This window comes from Mercenaria mercenaria, chromosome 16 (genome assembly GCF_021730395.1).
Source record: "Mercenaria mercenaria strain notata chromosome 16, MADL_Memer_1, whole genome shotgun sequence".
NCBI lineage: Eukaryota > Metazoa > Mollusca > Bivalvia > Venerida > Veneridae > Mercenaria > Mercenaria mercenaria.
The window spans coordinates 55,561,690-55,580,500 of NC_069376.1; the positions used below are offsets into that span (position 1 = coordinate 55,561,690).

At 34.6% G+C, this 18,811-nt stretch overlaps 1 protein-coding gene across 4 annotated transcripts in view; it reads left to right on the forward strand.

Annotated features, from left to right (window-relative positions):
* The first annotated feature begins 6,198 nt into the window (after positions 1-6,198).
* The window catches only part of LOC123540479 (solute carrier organic anion transporter family member 4C1-like), a 54,272-nt gene continuing 41,659 nt past the window's right edge, over positions 6,199-18,811 (forward strand). The window contains exons 1-2 of one of the 4 annotated variants that reach the window (XM_053527146.1): positions 6,199-6,309; positions 10,698-10,758. Coding sequence is in view for 1 of the 4 variants with exons in the window: in XM_053527144.1 (XP_053383119.1) it covers positions 16,950-16,955 (6 nt within the window). In the remaining 3 variants the exon portion in view is untranslated. Of the gene's footprint in view, positions 6,310-7,015; positions 7,067-10,481; positions 10,759-16,749; positions 16,956-18,811 lie in introns of those variants that run through there. The other 3 variants (XM_053527147.1, XM_053527145.1, XM_053527144.1) reach the window with 3 other exon arrangements.

Genomic DNA, 18,811 nt, shown 5'->3' on the forward strand with positions numbered 1-18,811 from the left:
ACTCCGAAAATAGCATACTTTTCATATTTCCCCATATGGAATTCACCATCACATTTGAGGGTTTTACTGCACAAAGTATTTTGATTACCTCCGTTTCATCCGCTTAACAAAATTGCTGAACAAAACTCTTTTCGTTTATTTGAAAAGTCGTAATACTTAAAAAAAATATATACATTTGGAAACTAAATATACATAATGACTAGTTTAAATAAGATAGACTATCATGCCACAATTCTGTGTATCAAAATTCGGATGAGTTTGGGTCTAACTATTTATCACTAAGGACCCCTAAAGAGACACTAAGGACAATTACGGGTGCACAAAGGACCGCTAAGGAGGAACTAAGGACCACTCTGTGATATTTAGACAGTGTACTACAAGATTACATGGCCATCATCCAGTAGAAACTCGAATGTGGAAGTGTAGTAACGGACCCATACCAGCACGGATATATTGACCGTCCAGAACGAGTCGAACGCACAAAAGCACGTTTCCTCACTAGGGACTTCAACTCCAGACATAAAGGCTGCATCACAGAGATATAACATAGTCTGGACCTACCAACGCTCCAGGCATGAAGACTGCATCACAGAGGTTACACAGTCTGGACCTACAAACGCTCCAGGCATGAAGACTGCATCACAGAGGTTACACAGTCTGGACCTACCAACGCTCCAGGCATGAAGACTGCATCACAGAGGTTACACAGTCTGGACCGACCAACGCTCCAGGCATGAAGACTGCATCACAGAGGTTACACAGTCTGGACCGACCAACACTCCAGGCATGAAGACTGCATCACAGAGGTTACACAGTCTGGACCGACCAACGCTCCAGACATAAAGGCTGCATCACAGAGGTTACACAGTCTGGACCGACCAACACTCCAGACATAAAGGCTGCATCACAGAGATATAACACAGTCTGGACCGACCAACGCTCCAGGCATGAAGGTTGCATCACACAGATGTTACACAGGCTTGAACTACCAACACTCCAAACATGAAAGCTGCATCACAGAGATGTTACACAGTCTCGACCGACCAACACTCCAGACATGGAGGCTGCATCACAGAGATGTTACACAGTCTCGACCGACCAACACTCCAGACATGGAGGCTACCAACATTTCAGACATGGAGGCTGCATCACAGAGATGTTACAGTCTCGATCGACCACCACTCCTGACATGGAGGCTGCATCACAGAGATGTTACACAGTCTCGACCGACCAACACTCCAGACATGAGATGTTACACAGTCTGGACCGACCACCACTACTGACAAAAAGGCTGCATCACAGAGATGTTACAGTCTGGACCGACCACCACTACAGACAAGAAGGCTGCATCACAGAGATGTAAGGCAGTCTGGACCGACCAACACTCCAAACATGAAGGCTGCATCACAGAGATGTTACAAACCAATGTATACAAAAATTGTGATATTTAAAATCTCATTCTTCGTAAATGGTACAAGATGAGTGAAAGTGTCGTGCAATCTGACACCATTGGATGATTTAAAGCTGATCATTTTGAATAACGAATTACTGCACACTCCCACTCGCAGAAGTACCAACAGCAGCGAGGTAAGGGAGATAATGCAGTGTGATTCAATATTTGAATTGTAGGTTTGGCTTCTCGTTATACGTTATAACGTCGTAAAATTGAAATATTTTAATATACGGAAACTGAAATACTTTAATATACGGATGTAGTGTATCATCTAAAGGAGGTATGTTTGCTTTCTTATGAGTTCAGTTTAATCTACAATGTTGTAATAGCTAGCCACATGCTATATATATATATATATATATATATATATATATATATATATATATATATATATATATATATATATAAGCTAGAACAGGTCTTCATGTGATGTCTTACACGGGCGACGAGGATGGGATTCGAACCATCCCATTAAATATGGTCGCATGTAAATATTACTATTATGGACGAAAATTTATCCGCGTATGCAAATTGTACAATTTGTTGACAAGATTATGAATATGGACTATTATGTTAGATACAAAAACAGGGAAGTATTAAGTGAAGACATATCAAGGACAAATTTTCATATTCATTTTAATTCACTTCTTTTTCATGCATTTGAAATATGTAAATAAGAAAATTGCGTTGCTGCGTAATAAACATTGATTATAAATTCTAACACGATCCGCAGCAATTGCTATATAAACATATAGCGAAACATACATGAATCTACGATAAAATATGGATGGCTGTTACATTTCACCCCCCAATGATTGTAACATAAGAGATTCTACTTCAGTTCCATTACATACGAATTATTTCTGGGCCAAACGGTTGAAAACAGCATTTCAAAAACATAAATATAATAAAAGTCATACTGACCTATGTGTAGGTCCGTAAAACACGCTCTGATCTCTACGAGCGAATTCAATTAGCTTAATTATGATTCAGCGGTGACGTCATAAATGTATGACATAAAGTATGACGTCATAATGATGTGACGTCATATAAAAGTTAATCTCGTCACTCCTAATACAGGGTCAACTCGCCTATTTTGGTGATTCTGTTCATAATCAGTTTGCGAGCTGTTAGATTACTAATTTATAAATACTTCTCAAAATTCTGATAAAAAAGAAATAAATATATATACGTTCCATTGGCTATGCAACACTTTCTAACCATATGGGGTAAATTGTTACAGCATATGACCCGAATGACGTATTACGCTGAAAATGTAGTACTGTAAAATGCGAATTATTTGTGTTGTTAGAATCGAAATAATGAATATGTTCCAATAATTTTATCAATTAATAAAACATGGGCAGTCGTTTGGATGCGAATAATTAAATCACTCGTGCTAATCATTCTAATAGAAATAAGCAATATATTTTTCTTATTCTTATTATTGTTCCTTCTCAAGGGAAGGAACACTTATGGTGAACATGTCACACTTGACTGAGCAAGTAATGGATACAAGGGTATCGTCAAAGGAATCCGATTTCCCGTAGGGCGCCGCCATCTTGGACTCATGCATATTCATTACAAATAGCCTCTAGCCCGGTATGTGTTTACGCATAATCAATCTTTATTTCAGTCTTTAGTGCAATACAACAACCTAAAATAACAGAACAACAAGACAAAATAATAAAGTTTAAATCATGTAACTCCTCAATTGAATATATCATGATAAAGAATCGAGATTAATGAAATGAATATGCATCATCTAAAAATAGACTCCCGCCAAAACATTTTTACGTAATGAAATTGTCTATGGTCACGTGATTTTTTAGCTTCTAACGTTTCAGATTTGCAAGTGCTTTCTTATGCGTACTTTTTTTTACCCTTCGGAAGTTCCTGATTTGTTTTTCGACTCGTAATTGCATGTATGATATTTCTTTGTGTTAAGCGTGCAGATACTCGCTGGTGTAGTCGAGACAAATGCTTCCAAATAGCATAATATGTACTGCACTTAAGAAATAATAAATCTGTTCCTATATTTTATCAGTTAATAAAATATGGGCAGGAGTTTGGGTGCGTAATAATTAAATCACGAGTGCATAGCACGAGTGATTTAATTATTCGCATCCAAACGACTGCCCATGTTTTATTAATTGATAAAATTATTGGAACATATTTATTATTTCGATTTTTACAACGCAAATAATTCGCATTTTACAGTACTACATTTTCAGCGTAATACGTCATTCGGGTCATATGCTGTTACAATTTACCCCCTATGGTTAGAAAGTGTTGCATAGCCAATGGAACGTATAGATATTTGTTTCTTTTTTATCAGAATTTTGAGAAGTATTTATAAATTAATAATCTAACAACTCGCAAACTAATTATGAACAAAACCATCAAATTAGGCGAGTTGACCCTGTCTTAGGAGTGACGAGCTTAACTTTTATATGACGTCACATCAATATGACGTCATACTTTATGTCATACATTTATGACGTCACCGCTGAATCATAATTGAGCTAATTGAATTCGGTCGTAGAGATCAAAACGTGTTTTACGGTTCTAACATAAGTCAGTATGACTTTTTATCATATTTATGTCTTCTGAAATGCTGTTTTCAACCGTTTGGCCCTGAAATAATTCGTATGTAATGGAACTGAAGTTGATTCTCTTATGTCACAATCATAGGGGAGTGAAATGTAACAGCCATCCATATTTTATCGTAGATTCATGTATAGGCGATTTCGCTATATGTTTATATAGCAATTGCTGCGGATCGTGTTAGAATTGCTTATATTAAAAACAACAACTTTGGATTATGGTAAAACTGTTAATACTTAGATGAGTTCTTAAATAGTTAAGTTTGCACCAAAAAAGACAGAACATATTATTCTCATTGCATTATTAAACATTTGTAACATTATGCTAAAACAATATCCCTTAAAAAAGAATATTTTATATGTGCTAGAAGGAACCTTTTGGTAAGCTAAATCTTGTAGTTACCTTTCTTTTCATGTTATAAACAGGCACTTGTAGGCACGCCCGCAATAATGACATTGGCGGATGGATATACATCTAATGGGCGCCGTTCAGATAAAATAGTCAGCTATATCAATGAAGTGGGTCGGGCTTTTTATGGTTTGAAACCTTATAGATAACCCCGTTTATCATGTTCGTAACTGTTAAACTACGCATTGGACCCATCTAGTAATTTTTACACCTTCATATTTTACAACTTTCCAGAAAAAAACATGCATTTTTTTCTAAAGAATTTCCTTGCAAAGAATTTATTAATTATTACATGTCGTTGCATTTAGTCGTCCGCCGGGTTCGCCGAATGAATGAGTGCCGTCTTGTTTTCTCACTGGAAGAGGATATTTCTGTGTAGTTTCGGTGGCATGTTAGCAGTGCTCGCGTTCTGATCTTTTCTATACAAGAAATTGGCAACTTCTTGCAATATCTGGAATTCTGTTGTTTTAAAAGCACAATGTAACAGCGGGTGGACTTCAAAATATAACACGTTTTCCCACGTTGTATAGCTTCGGATTTCATAAAGACAAGTATTTGTATATATGCAAGTGTCATTGAGCTGAAATACATGCGTACACAGATAAAGTGTTGTCCTATTTCCACAAGTATCAAGAATATTTTATTTCTTGACATGGGGGTAGCACGAGATGCGTAAGATATAGAGTAGGAGAGAACACCACGGGCAAAACTAAAATGTGGTTGTTTGTCACACACGCACGCACGCATCCCCCGAACCCCACAGTCTCGTCCTAGGACAAAATCGTCTGCGGATGGGTTTTGTCCGCCTATTAAAAAAATGTGTGAAGGCGGTTTTGTCCGTTGGGGATTTTGTCCGGATCCCGGTCCGACCACCACTCCAAGAACGGCGGCGCGACCAGCGGCTGACATTCTTATACAAGGTGGTGTACGTGAAGAAAACGGACACTTAAGGTTAAACATTTCGAATTCGAAAATCATAAATTATAAGGGGGAAAAACATTGTAGGAAACTACCAAGAATGTTTAAAACAAATGTCTGCAAATAATGTGAACTCTTAAATCTCATTCCACGTAAATGGTGCAAGTTGAGCAAAAGTGCCGTGCAATCTTACAGCATTGGATGACTTAAAGCTAACGTTTTGAGTGACTAATTTCTGTATACTTCCACATTGATCTAGCAGTGTTGATTTTTTCCCACAGCAAGGTAATAAGGTGTAAGAGAGATAATTCAATGTGACTCAACATAGTATGTATTTGAATTGTAGGTATGGTTTCCCGTTATACGTTATTACATCTTCTAATTTCACTAGCGAAGATTTCTAATCTTAATTTGTAAATGTAAATCGCTGGCGGAGAACAAAGGTTTTAGTTTTAATCTGTTACATTAAGCATTCATATATTCTAAGCAGTGATTTTCCACAGGCCAGACGAATAATTAACACGGCTAATCGTGTCTCATCAATACGCATATACTAATGTTCCTAATTAATATGTTAAGAAAAACGGAACTACGCGGTCTTTATTTTGTGGCCCAAGGGTATTTTTATTGACACGACACATGGGCGGCCTCAGATGGTAGTATACCAGGCTTGCTTTCTTTTTTTTTTTTTTTTTTTTGCAAAACTAACGATATTCAGAAAAGTTATTTTCATGAACATAGTTTTTATTTTCATCGAATGGCATTAAAATGAAATAAAGAAGTTGTCGGACGTTCTGATTTTGAAACATTTTCTGCATTTCAGAACGCCAAACGATATCCGAGATATCTACAACTGCATAAGTCGGAGTAAGATGTGATTGGGACGGTGCCGAATAAGTATATAGTAGGAAACTAAAGTTTAGGTATGTTTTGCGCGATATATGTTTTGTGCAATGCATGTTTAAAAGAATACATGTCGAAATATCTCTGGCAATATTCAAACACGGGTATACACGTGTCTGAATTCTTCTTTGTATTAATTGTCAGAGAAATACCGACATGTATCCTTTTAAACAATGGAAAATGATACATATAGCGGCATACTCGTTCGAGTTGATTTCCAGAATTTGCATTTAAAGAAAGAACGAAACATACAAAGGAACATGATTCTGATCTGCAGAGAGCAACTTTAAATTAATTACTAAGAAAAGTATTTTAACTGTAAATCAAGGCGTTGACAGGCTCTCCCTCTTTCATACTATATTGCCTCTATCCGCCCTTCAAAATGAGGTCGTATGTAAATATTACAACTATTATGAAAGAAAATGTGCGTGTGCAAAATACAATTTCTTGACAAAATTATGATTATCTGGAACTATTATGTTACATACAAATGGAGAAGTATCAGGTAAAATATATCAAGATTAAATCTTTAAATTTATTTCTTTTATTTCGATTCTTTTCTATTCATTTGGAATGTGCAAAAAAACAAAATTCACGTTGTTGCGGAATGAAAATCAGACCAAATTAACACACATCCAGACTGTTATAAATTATTTGTTGGGAACTAAAGTGCCCCAGTTAATGATTTCAGCGTGTTTTCAAGGAGTACATTAAGAGAGGATTTTAAATTGTTTGTACGCAGATGTATGTAATATGGAAATGTAAGCCGTAAAAAGGGTAAATTGAGTTTCTATGATACATGTATTATTCTAATAGAATTGAGCAATATATTTTTCTTAGTATTATTACAGTTAGCTTTCTTGTCATGTTATAAACAGGCACTTAAATAGGCACGCTCGCAATTATGACATTGGCGGACGGATATACATCTAACGGGCACCGTTCTGATAAAATAGTATCTCGTCAACAATGAACTGGGTCGGACTTTTCTCAAAGATAACCCCGTTTATCATATCCGTAACTGGTAAAGTACGGACTAGACACAACTAATAACTGTTACATTATCATAATTTAGAACTACTATTTCAGAAAAAAACTGGATTTACACAATTTAATAACTTTCATTCAGAATTGTATATTCAGAAACTGATTTTTTCAAACATTCATTGCAGAAATTATTAGTATAAATATCTTGAATCTGGGTCCGGTTCGGCGAATGTATGAGTGCGGCCTTGTTTCTCATTGGAAATTTCTTTCAATGTTTATATCAGTATACTGACACTTGTTTCGTAAAGTAATATACATGTTTTACATGCTGTTCAATTTTCATGTCAAACAACTCTTTCTTTCTATGATTTGGTGTTGTTTGATTTTTGTTTCTCAAGGCCTCCATCAAAACCTTAAGTTAAGCCCATGAACGGATATCTACGGAGTCGGAAGCACGGTAATATGTTGTATTCCCGCCATCTGAGTTGGAATTATTTTTGATCAGTGTTTTATATGCATGCAACGACAATGCCCCGACTGCTAGAAAACAGTAGTTGTTTGAATTTGTCATGCTTAGACAAAATTTAATGCAATCAAGTTTTGTTTTGTACAAAATTAACTATTACTAGTCAAAATTTGCTTAAACAAGAATTTCAGTTTGGCGGGGTAGAATTTCCAATAATGGATGAATTATGTACAGAACAACACGTGACTGGATTTGTCTAAGTATGACACAAGCTATCATTTCCTAGAAGTCGTGGAATTGTCATTGCATCCAGATAAAACATCGATCAAAAATAATTCCAACCCAGATGGCGGGGATTCAACACATTACCGTGCGTCAAACTTCGTAAAACTCCCTTTGTGAGCTTAACTTAACTTATTTGCACTTTTCACTGGAAATAGACCATCTTTCGGTCGGTTGCCATGATCAATTCGACAAAGAAAACGTCCGCTCGTGAACCCGTGTAATACTAGAATATTTCACCTTCCATTACACCAGATGACTCTCGCGCAGGTTCCTTTAAGCATTGTTAGGACTTAAGTCATATATATATCTGTGCGACTATCTAATCTATAAGATTCTACATCCTTGTTACATAATCCACATCCTCATTAGATAGAAAAGGTCGATGACTTCCCTGTAATTGAAAAGTCAAGTATCCATATTGCGATTCAGAATACGAATCGCTATGTGCATGTTATTTTTTTAACTTTACACAAAGTAACAAAAATTAATAAGTTTAAAGTTACATTTTTTTGTTTTTAGTGTCTTTTTAGCAAAAAAATAAATCACGGGAAATAAACTTAAAACGAGTCTTTTTTTTTTGTTTTGTTTGAAACCTTACCATATGCACTCAGGGAGAGGTACGTTCCATCTATATATACATTAGGCAACATTCCACGCAGGAGTCTCCACATACAGTTATAGGGACAGGGAGTAGTTAATTTTAGAATTGCGCAAAATTGTATTGATATCAGTGCGAGAATAAATATAAAATTATATGTTAGAAAAATGTCAGGGGTTAGTAGTGTATACTTAGCACTAACGAGTAAACTATCGGTTTCAACACATTTAATTTTGAGGCAAAATGGCCCAAATTGCGCACCTATATAGTGAGACTTGTCCCGTATTATCTGCAAATGACTGACCTAAAGTGTGTGTATCGCATGAGACAAGACGTAAACATATATCAAATAATCGTTCACCATTTTTCGAAAATTTGAGCTGAATCTAGATCCTGACTTTTTTCATTCCAGTGGTAATATTTTCGACCCGACCGAGCTTTCTAGGAACATTAAAAAGGTATACAATAGTAAATGAATTTGCTATATTTTCTATATTAAAACGTATAGCCAGGCACATTTTTAAAAAGAATTATTAGCCTTATGTTAAATGACCTATAAACCACAAAAAAAAACAGGATGAAAAGTAGGGGTCATATACTCTCTATGACAGATGTTTTGTCCTATGGGTCAACACTATAACTTTAAAACTTACAGCTAAAAAATTTGTTGCATTCCTATAAATGCAAAAAAAGCTTCTTGAAAGTGCCACCAAAATGTCATGTATAGGTCCACAATGAAATAAATACAGGAACAGGTCACCTGTTCTCAGCTTGCCTATGCACACAGAAGCAAGGTAAACAAATCTCAATGAGATTCGATGGCTCGTTGTTTTTAAACAAAAATCCTATCGTTATACCGACCCATCGAGACGGACGGAAATAAGTAGCCAGCTGAATATAATGCCTATAAAATACATTTAACTCTGAACACCAATACGAAACTAACCTCTGTTGATTAAAAGAACCCTCTGCCACCAGGAACATGTTATCAATATTTTTCCATCGTTTGGCATCGAGATAAAATTAAATTTAAGAAAATAATTTTTGAAGTCTTTGCAACGGCTGTGTGATTTTCATAGTCACGTGGTATTTTTGATGTATTGCTAAAATTATAGTAAGTTAAAGAGCGGATGTACAGCGGTAACACTGTCTGAGTACAAAATTAGTGGTCTCAGTTCGAGGCGCTACTCCTCCAGCTAAAATTAAGCGTTGCTTTCATGGCGGCTTTACACCGGTACACTGCAGAACCAAGGCAATTAAAGACTTCGAGAACATTCTGTACCTTCCACTGTTCTCCATCTTTTGAAGGAGTCTTCTATACTGAACAAACATACTCATTTAAACTAATGTACGCTTTTAAAGGCTATTTTGCCATTTATGTCTTGAACGAAATTTCTACCGAAGTTCGGTAAAAGGTAAAGACAGTATTTATCACAAATTATCATCATAAAATATGTTAAGATATATTTGACAGTCGATATCATTTACTGAACTGTCATTTAATACATATCTCACCTGTTTAACGTGTTTCCCTTGGGGCAAATTTGCACGCGTGCGGTCCAATAAGGAAGGCAAACCGAAAGTGACACTAAGTTTACCTTGGACTATTGCTTCACCACATCTTCGAAAGTTAGTTTTTAGGAAAGTATTTCATGTCCGGCACAAATGTAAGAGTTCTACGTAATATATTATCAGGGCCTCAGTGTTCCATTAAACAAAGCAAACACAGCTGGGAAACGTCCGATCTGAACTCGACCAGTTATATGTCAAAGTTTAAGCCTGCTTATGGTGTACATCCGCTGTCAATTGATCATTAGGAGTTTTTTCTTACAGATCTGCATACACTTTGACAAACGACAACAGTACTTATAATAATTAAGACAGAGGTTTTTTTCTCTTAGCTTGTGTTTATCAATTCATATGTGGAAACTAATTGACATATTCAACAACATGATGTGTGAATTAATAAAATCTAATGCCTACTAATTCAAGCTGAATCATTTTATATTAAACTTAAGTGTTTTGTATTCGTTATGCAAACTAGTATTTGATCTTCTTTTGTATTCTATCAGAAAACACAGTACTGGATCTTACTAAGTCGAAAAGTGGAGTAAACTAGTATCTCATTCTAAGGTAAGTTATATTGTTTACTTATTACTTTTAGTGCTTTTGCTGCTGCTGCTTTTAAGTGTTTACATCGATTCTACAAAACAAATGAAAGAAGTTGTATATTTAACCAAGTGGTTTGTTTTAGGATGCAAAATTGTGTTTTTATCAAATCTAGTTTCGTTGCTATATTGATAGTTACTTAATTTGGTGGTAAACTGGTACAGTTATAAAGGAAATCCCATTTCCATCACTAACATTACAACGGCTACTTTAAATTTAAGAGTTAACAGAATTTATTATGACTGGGCATTAGCCGGATAATACAGAATTTATCGCCGCGGAGATACATGGACCATTGCCTCAGTGATACAGTGTAATATAGAATTTATCGCCTCGTTGATACCTGGGTCATTACCTCAGTGTACAATATTTATCGCTACGCTCGATAATACAGGGTAAGGGTTTATCGCCTCGGTTTTACGTGGAATATCGCCTCGGTGATACAAAGTTGATCGCCTCGGTGTTACATGCCATGGTTAGTCGCCTCGGTGATACATGTTTTATCGCCTCAGTGATACAGGGTTTATCACCTCGGTGATACAAGTTTATCGCCTCGATAATACAGAGTAAAGGTTTATCGCCTCGATGATACATGGTTTATCGCCTCGGGGTTACATGGTTTATCGCCTCGGTGATGAAGAGTTTATCGCCTCGGTAATACCTCGATGATAGTTTTTAGTTTTATTTTATTTATTCCATAAGGCTATTAGCCCATCATGGCATAACAAGCATACATACAGATATGACGAACAGTGAAAACATATATATAATTACATACACTTCAATGTGGAGAAGGTCTGACAAATATTTTTTGCAACCTTTTCATTTAACATAAATCATTTAGCATATGTTAATATAATATTTCTTTTAATGTATCAACTACACTTGTATATAAAACAATGATATAGTAGACACATTCATTCTGATAAAATTTCAGGAATTACACAATCTATAAATTCTGCATTTCTTAGTGAGAATTGACGGTTATGCAGTTGCATAACATTTATATTGTCAAACGATAAACACATTAATATACATATGCACACACAAAAATACTAACTGCGGCTAATGATACAACGTCTATCGCCACGGTGATACAGGTTTATCGCCTCGATAATACAGTATTTGTTGCCTCAATGGCAAATGTTTTATCGCCTAGGTGATACGTACTTTATCACCCGGTGACGCAGGGTTTGTCGCCCCAACGGTACATTATTTGTCGCCTAGGTGACGCAGGGTTTACTTTCTCAACAGTATTGTTATGCTGTTTAAGCGTGGTGGTTGACTTTAAGGTGATCAGTCGGTCATTATTTGTTTCAAATTACAATGACCATTTACATATATGTTCAATGAATATTTGATATGATTATGTAACCAAATTGCAGGTATAAATTTAGGATTATAAGAATAATTTCATCACAATTTTAAAGGTTAGAATCGGAAATAATATTTGTGGCATCAATGTAACAGAAATGCAAGATTTTTAATTGCTATTTACATCTTTTAGTATATTTTGCACAGATTGCAAAAGACTAAAAAAAGTTTTTCAAATTTTGAAAATTTCAAGAGTTGTTAAAAACGGAAATCAAAAGAAATACACCATTTTTTTCTCTTTAAACTGAAGTTATTACGGTTATTTAAAACAGGCATTTCTGATATGGATGTGTTTCTTATAAGTAAACCTTCTTATTCATTCGGTGAATCTCAAACTGAACAATAATCTGAAGAAATGTGGCTTAAATTAACGTGAAATTAAAGAGAAAATCATTCCAATTTGAACAGCTTTAGTTAAGTGGGTACTTCAGTTTGTAAGCAGTTAACCTAATCTCATCAAGAAACTGATCATAAGATGTTAAGAATAAGTGCACAAATATCTTTATCAAATAATTGAGGACATTTGTACCATTTCGCATTAGATGGTGGGATAAGAAACAATTTCTAGAGCGTCAAACTTCCTTAAAGGGTTATAATACTAGAAGAATATGCCTGCGGATTAGTAAGCGTATCCATACGAAAAATATAAATTCTATAATATATCAAGATAGAACACTAAAAGTGAATTGAATTAAAAGAAGTTGTCACCATGTGAGACTGTAGTATTGTCTTCTGTCGTAATTAAATTAAGTATAAACGTTGCTCAAAATCGTGAATATTTTTTTCAGGACAACAACCGCCCAAAAATAATGTCATAAGAAATTTAGCTGTATAAGGTACAGTAGGACTAAATAACTTCTGGATAATGGCGGAAAGAAAACAATCCTAATTTCCTCAGTTAAAGTGGCATTTTCATGTTTTATGTAAGCAAGTTCCTGTTTTTATTTCATTGTGGACCTATACTTGACATTTTGGTAGCATTTTTGCATTTAAACCTTATTACCCATGTGTTCATACCCACATTTTAGCTGTCAGTTTGGAAAAAATTTCATGGTGTTGACCTGTCAGACAAGAAATCTCTCTTCTTAAAAGATACATTATCCCTACTTTTCTTGGTGGTTTGTTTGGCGGTTATAGGTCATTTGAGAATATAAGCCTAGTAATTCTTTTTTAAAATGGGCCTGGCTATGTGTTACAGCTCTCAGAAGATAATAAATCTTATATACAACATATAGAAAATTTATTTACACCTGTAAATCCAGTAAGATTTAAGAACGATTTAGCATTTGAAGTGGATCTTACACATAAGTATTATTATAAAGATGATTCAATGGGTGCTACACATAGAAACTTATATGGAGGCTGACACCTTAATTATTTAAGTGGTGGAGAACTAGCCTTGAAATATCCTGGTCTTCGCATAATTACAGTCCTTATCCTAAATGAAAAATTTTAAGTCGCTCCGTTTGCCAATATGGGCGTGTTCACTAGAAGTGTGTAAATCACTGAAGGTATTGGAGGATGGTGCAGGCTTCAGAACATTCTCCACATCTGCTAGTTCTTCAACGTACAACGTGTTAACGTGTAAATAGTATCCTACACAAGACCTCAGTTTAAAGACACATCCGAAAGACTGTTAGTTATTTAAGTTTAAAGGAGTATGTGATAATATCGCGAGACAGATTTCCGTAGCCCTTCGTCTTACCACTACAACCCCTGACACGCGCCACTTTAAATAAGTGCCAATTTACTTGTCAGACCACGAATAGTTGATTTCTACGGACAGCTCTCCGACATTTGTAACTGTTTTTATTCAGTCAGATATTTTATTTCCAGTTTATTGAGTGCATATGTTTCAAGTATGCTCTAATTACTAACAAATGCATGTAGGGCAAGTTTTAGACTAGCCACTAGCCTGATAATAAAGAATTTGTCACAAAATTTCAACTTTTGTATTTTTTTCTCTTACTTTATGTTATAATGACAAATGCAAGTCTATTTTAGAGATTTTTCGCAGAGAACTGTTTGTAATATGAAATTGGACATAGGATATAGACTGGCTACATTCACAATTTTAAAAATAAAAATTAAAGAAACAATATACCGTAGTCTAGGAGCTAGTCTAACCAAGTTTGTAACCATAGTTTAACTATTGTGACATCGAACTTCCTCTAGTTAACGGACATGGCGTATTTTCTAAACTATACATCAACTAGCGTTTGAGCGTGGTTGCTCCAGTTCCAGAATTGCGGAGTAAAACGGGGATGTCGAATTACAGCATTCCCTGTGTTTTGTTCGAATATATTGTTTACTACTATAAAATAATAGCTGAAACAAACGGACATATATGGAGTGTGCCTAAATTAAAAAGAGGTTTTTTTACTGGCACTAAAACCTTTTTTGAGAGAACAGTGCGATAGTATCCGATCATAAGCATGTGCAGAAACACTTCCTATTTCTTACTATTCCATATAAATAACTAGATGATCACAGCAGACCATAATAAATAGGAGTTAACAACGTTGGGGCACTTAAAACCTAAAGTTAGATTGAGTTTTATGATTATAAATAAACTAATGATAAAACAACAAAGGTACACGTGACTTGTCGTGGCAACTATCGGGAACGGTACAGAGTACGTCGAGGCTTAACGTCATTTGTCCAGTAAACTAAAATCGTCTAAAATTATCTTTTTATCTTATATAATTTATGTATTTACGTGAAACATTTAAAATCAGTCACATTTGAGAAACATTTTATGACATTTTTCACTTTGTATATTCCGTTGAGTTTTATTTCAATTTAATTTCTAGTTTTACATTTGCATGTGTTAGATATCGCGTTATTTCAACAATCTGAACCAAAAATGCTGGTTTTAAAACTATGTGAATTCATTCATTTGGTTGTGCAACCAAGATAGGCAAAGGGAGGTAATAATGATTATTCAAAACTATTCAAACTTGAATTATTCACCAATTGCAGTTAAAGCCCTGCTCTGCGGCTATTCAAATTCTTTTGTGTGTATGCAACCCATGATTACAATAGGTAACAGTTAACTGCCATGTGCCACACTGTAGCACGCAAAACCACAGGTATTTCATATAGAATTTTATATAAGATAGACTCTAACTTGACAGGCTTCACAGTTCATAGTCAGGATTTTCATGCTTTTTCAGTGACAATTCAAGGTTAAAAGGTAGAACAGGAGCAGGGCTTTAAATAATTATTATATACGTATTTATGCAAATATTTAACAAATACTAATAAACTTTGATAATGTGACAGTTGAGTCCAATAAGTCCAGGGATGTTCAAAGATAATCCGCCATAGATCTATTGAAAAGCAATTATTGGATTTACCTGTATTGGACAATAAACAGTGTCGATTGTATTCAGGTCAACTGCCACATTATCAAAGTTTATTAGTACTATGCCCCAACGATAACTTGATATTTACAAACATGACTATAAATAGATTAAAATGGAACATAGGGAATTCAGCATTTTTCTAGCATGTTACAAACTAAATATTTCCGGATTTTGTTCAAATTACAAATTAGCTCAATGGTAAAGCATAATGTCCATGGTCAACAGATCTTTTGGCGTGTGGGTTCGAAACTCAGTATTGAGAATTAATTTTTATTTCACTTTTGCATAAAAATTAGGTTTCCATCATGAGCTCTGTGACAATACGACAGAGAGGTATCTAAAGCCGATATGGCCGATCAGAATAGTTTATTATATATCAAAGATGATAGATTAAATGCATGCACTCAAGTCATGCAAATAATGAACATGCTATTGTGTTATATAAAGACATATATATACAAATTCAAACCATCAAAGAAAGAAACAAAAGTAATGAAATAAAAATTAAAACGAATAGAAAAAAAACAAATCTGAAAAAAAAACTCTTATGAAGATTCGAACCCACAAAACGACTTGCTTATATCCAATTGTTGTCTGCAGTTTACCCAACTGAGCTATGTTGCCATATACATAAGAACTATTTAAAATGAAAGAATTGTCAAGTAAATGGGTAACCATTATGAATTATTATTTCGTCAGTTATCATGAAATAGACTCGTCCTCGCGTTTCGGCGGGAATCGCGTTATCATTGGGGATTAGTATGTCACAAAGTTTTCAAATTTATACTTATGCTAAAATAACTCGATCTTGATTGGGAAACCGTTAAAGGCTAATTAAGTTAACATAAATAAGTGTGAATGATCAGAAGTTAAAGGTTAAAACAAAGCCGATACTTGACCAAAATCTGATTAAATGATGCATACTTGTACCGATCCCGTATACAGTATAGGTTCACTTACAACTATGAAAAATCATCGAAATCTGCAGCAAGATTTTGTTCAAATCGCATTTTGGTCTGCCTTGCATGCACTCCCTTTTTTACTATACATGTTGAATAAATGCGTCAATAATAAACTGAACGATAATCGATATTCATTGTTAAAATTAGAAATCGGGTTCAAAAAGACGGACACTTACAAGTTTACACATGCGCGGCCTGTTAAAATCTGTGTTAAATAAAACACTAACTTAAAAGTAATATTTTCCGGTATTAACACTGTTATGCACGCTTGCATGAACGAAGTTACATACCCTGGGCACATGCCGGTATCTTCGTATTGAATTTTATATGATCGCATAATTGTCAATACTGTGTATAAATGATGTCGTCTGCAAACAGACACTGACGCTCAGAAATATTGGAAAGTTCCTCTGATACAAACACAGCAGGAAGAGTCTAAGGAATTTAAAACATGAAGGTAGGCGTCTAGTTCATATTCTCACACATTTTATATTAAACTGCATATATCATGATTAATTGTAACATTTCACGCATCATTCACTTTTGTACAGCTTTATCTGTGTTAACAGAAGTTGATAGAGCTCAGCTAAAAAACTATGTTATGCATTGTAAATATTTACCTCGAAAGGGAGTCGGAAAAAGGGTGTTGGGTTTTATATCACCGGTTTGTTTTTTTATCGGTATTTAATAAGGCCGTCTTAAGTAGTTGAGTTAATATCGAAACTGTAAAGATCACGGAAGTAAACACTCGCGGTCACTGAATATTTTGTTAAAGACAAGTTACAAGCTATTGTGTTTTTAGCGATGAGGTTTTGATAAAACATCTAACATGTGTGAATAGCTTTTTTATTAACTTATCTCCTTGGTAACAAACGAAAATCTAAATAAGTTATGTTGGAACTTGCGTGATTAGTTTTACGAACCCAAGCTACTATATGACATCGAATTTTGGTCTTTAATGTCAAGTTGAAACACAAAAAAAATATGAAAATAGAACTTGCCAAGCAGCAGAAATGCCATTATCTGATCATTAAGATACATTTGAAGCTGATGTAGTTTGTTGGTAATATAATGCCTGCAGAGATAGCGAGATTTCAAATGTCATGATTTAGTTAGTTGATTATTTAATACCTGCAGAGATAGCGAGATTTCACATGTCATGATTTAATCCATTGATAATATATAACCTGCAGAGATAGCGAGATTTCAAATGTCATGATTTAATCCGTTGATATTATAATGCTTGCAGAGATAGCGATATTTCAAATGTCATCATTTAGTTCGTTGATACTATAATGCTTTCAGTGATAACGATATTTCAAAATTTATGATTTAGTCCTTTGATAATATAATGCCTGCAGAGATAGCGATATTTCAAATGTCATGATTTATTTCGCTGATACTATAATGCTTGCAGAGATAGCGGTATTTCAAATGTCATGATTTATTTCGCTGATACTATAATGCTTGCAGAGATAGCGATATTTCAAATGTCATGATTTATTTCGCTGATACTATAATGCTTGCAGAGATAGCGATATTTCAAATGTCTTGATTTATTTCGCTGATACTATAATGCCTGCAGAGATAGCGAGATTTCAAATGTCATGGTTTAGTTAGTTGATTATTTAATACCTGCAGAGATAGCGAGATTTCACATGTCATGATTTAATCCATTGATAATATATAACCTGCAGAGATAGCGAGATTTCAAATGTCATGATTTAATCCGTTGATACTATAATACTTGCAGAGATAGCGATATTTCAAATGTCATGATTTAGTTCGTTGATACTATAATGATTTCAGTGATAACGATATTTCAAAATTTATGATTTAGTCCTTTGATAATGTAATGCCTGCAGAGATAGCGATATTTCAAATGTCATGATTTATTTCGCTGATACTATAATGCCTGCAGAGATAGCGAGATTTCAAATGTCATGATTTATTTTGCTGATACTATAATGCTTGCAGAGATAGCGATATTTCAAATGTCTTGATTTTTTTCGCTGATACTATAATGCCTGCAAAGATAAAGATATTTCAAATGTCATGATTTATTTCGCTGATACTATAATGCCTGCAGAGATAGCGGTATTTCAAATGTCATGATTTATTTCGCTGATACTATAATGCTTGCAGAGATAGCGGTATTTCAAATGTCATGATTTATTTCGCTGATACTATAATGCTTGCAGAGATAGCGATATTTCAAATGACTTGATTTATTTCGCTGATACTATAATGCTTGCAGAGATAGCGATATTTCAAATGTCTCGATTAATTTCGCTGATACTATAATGCCTGCAG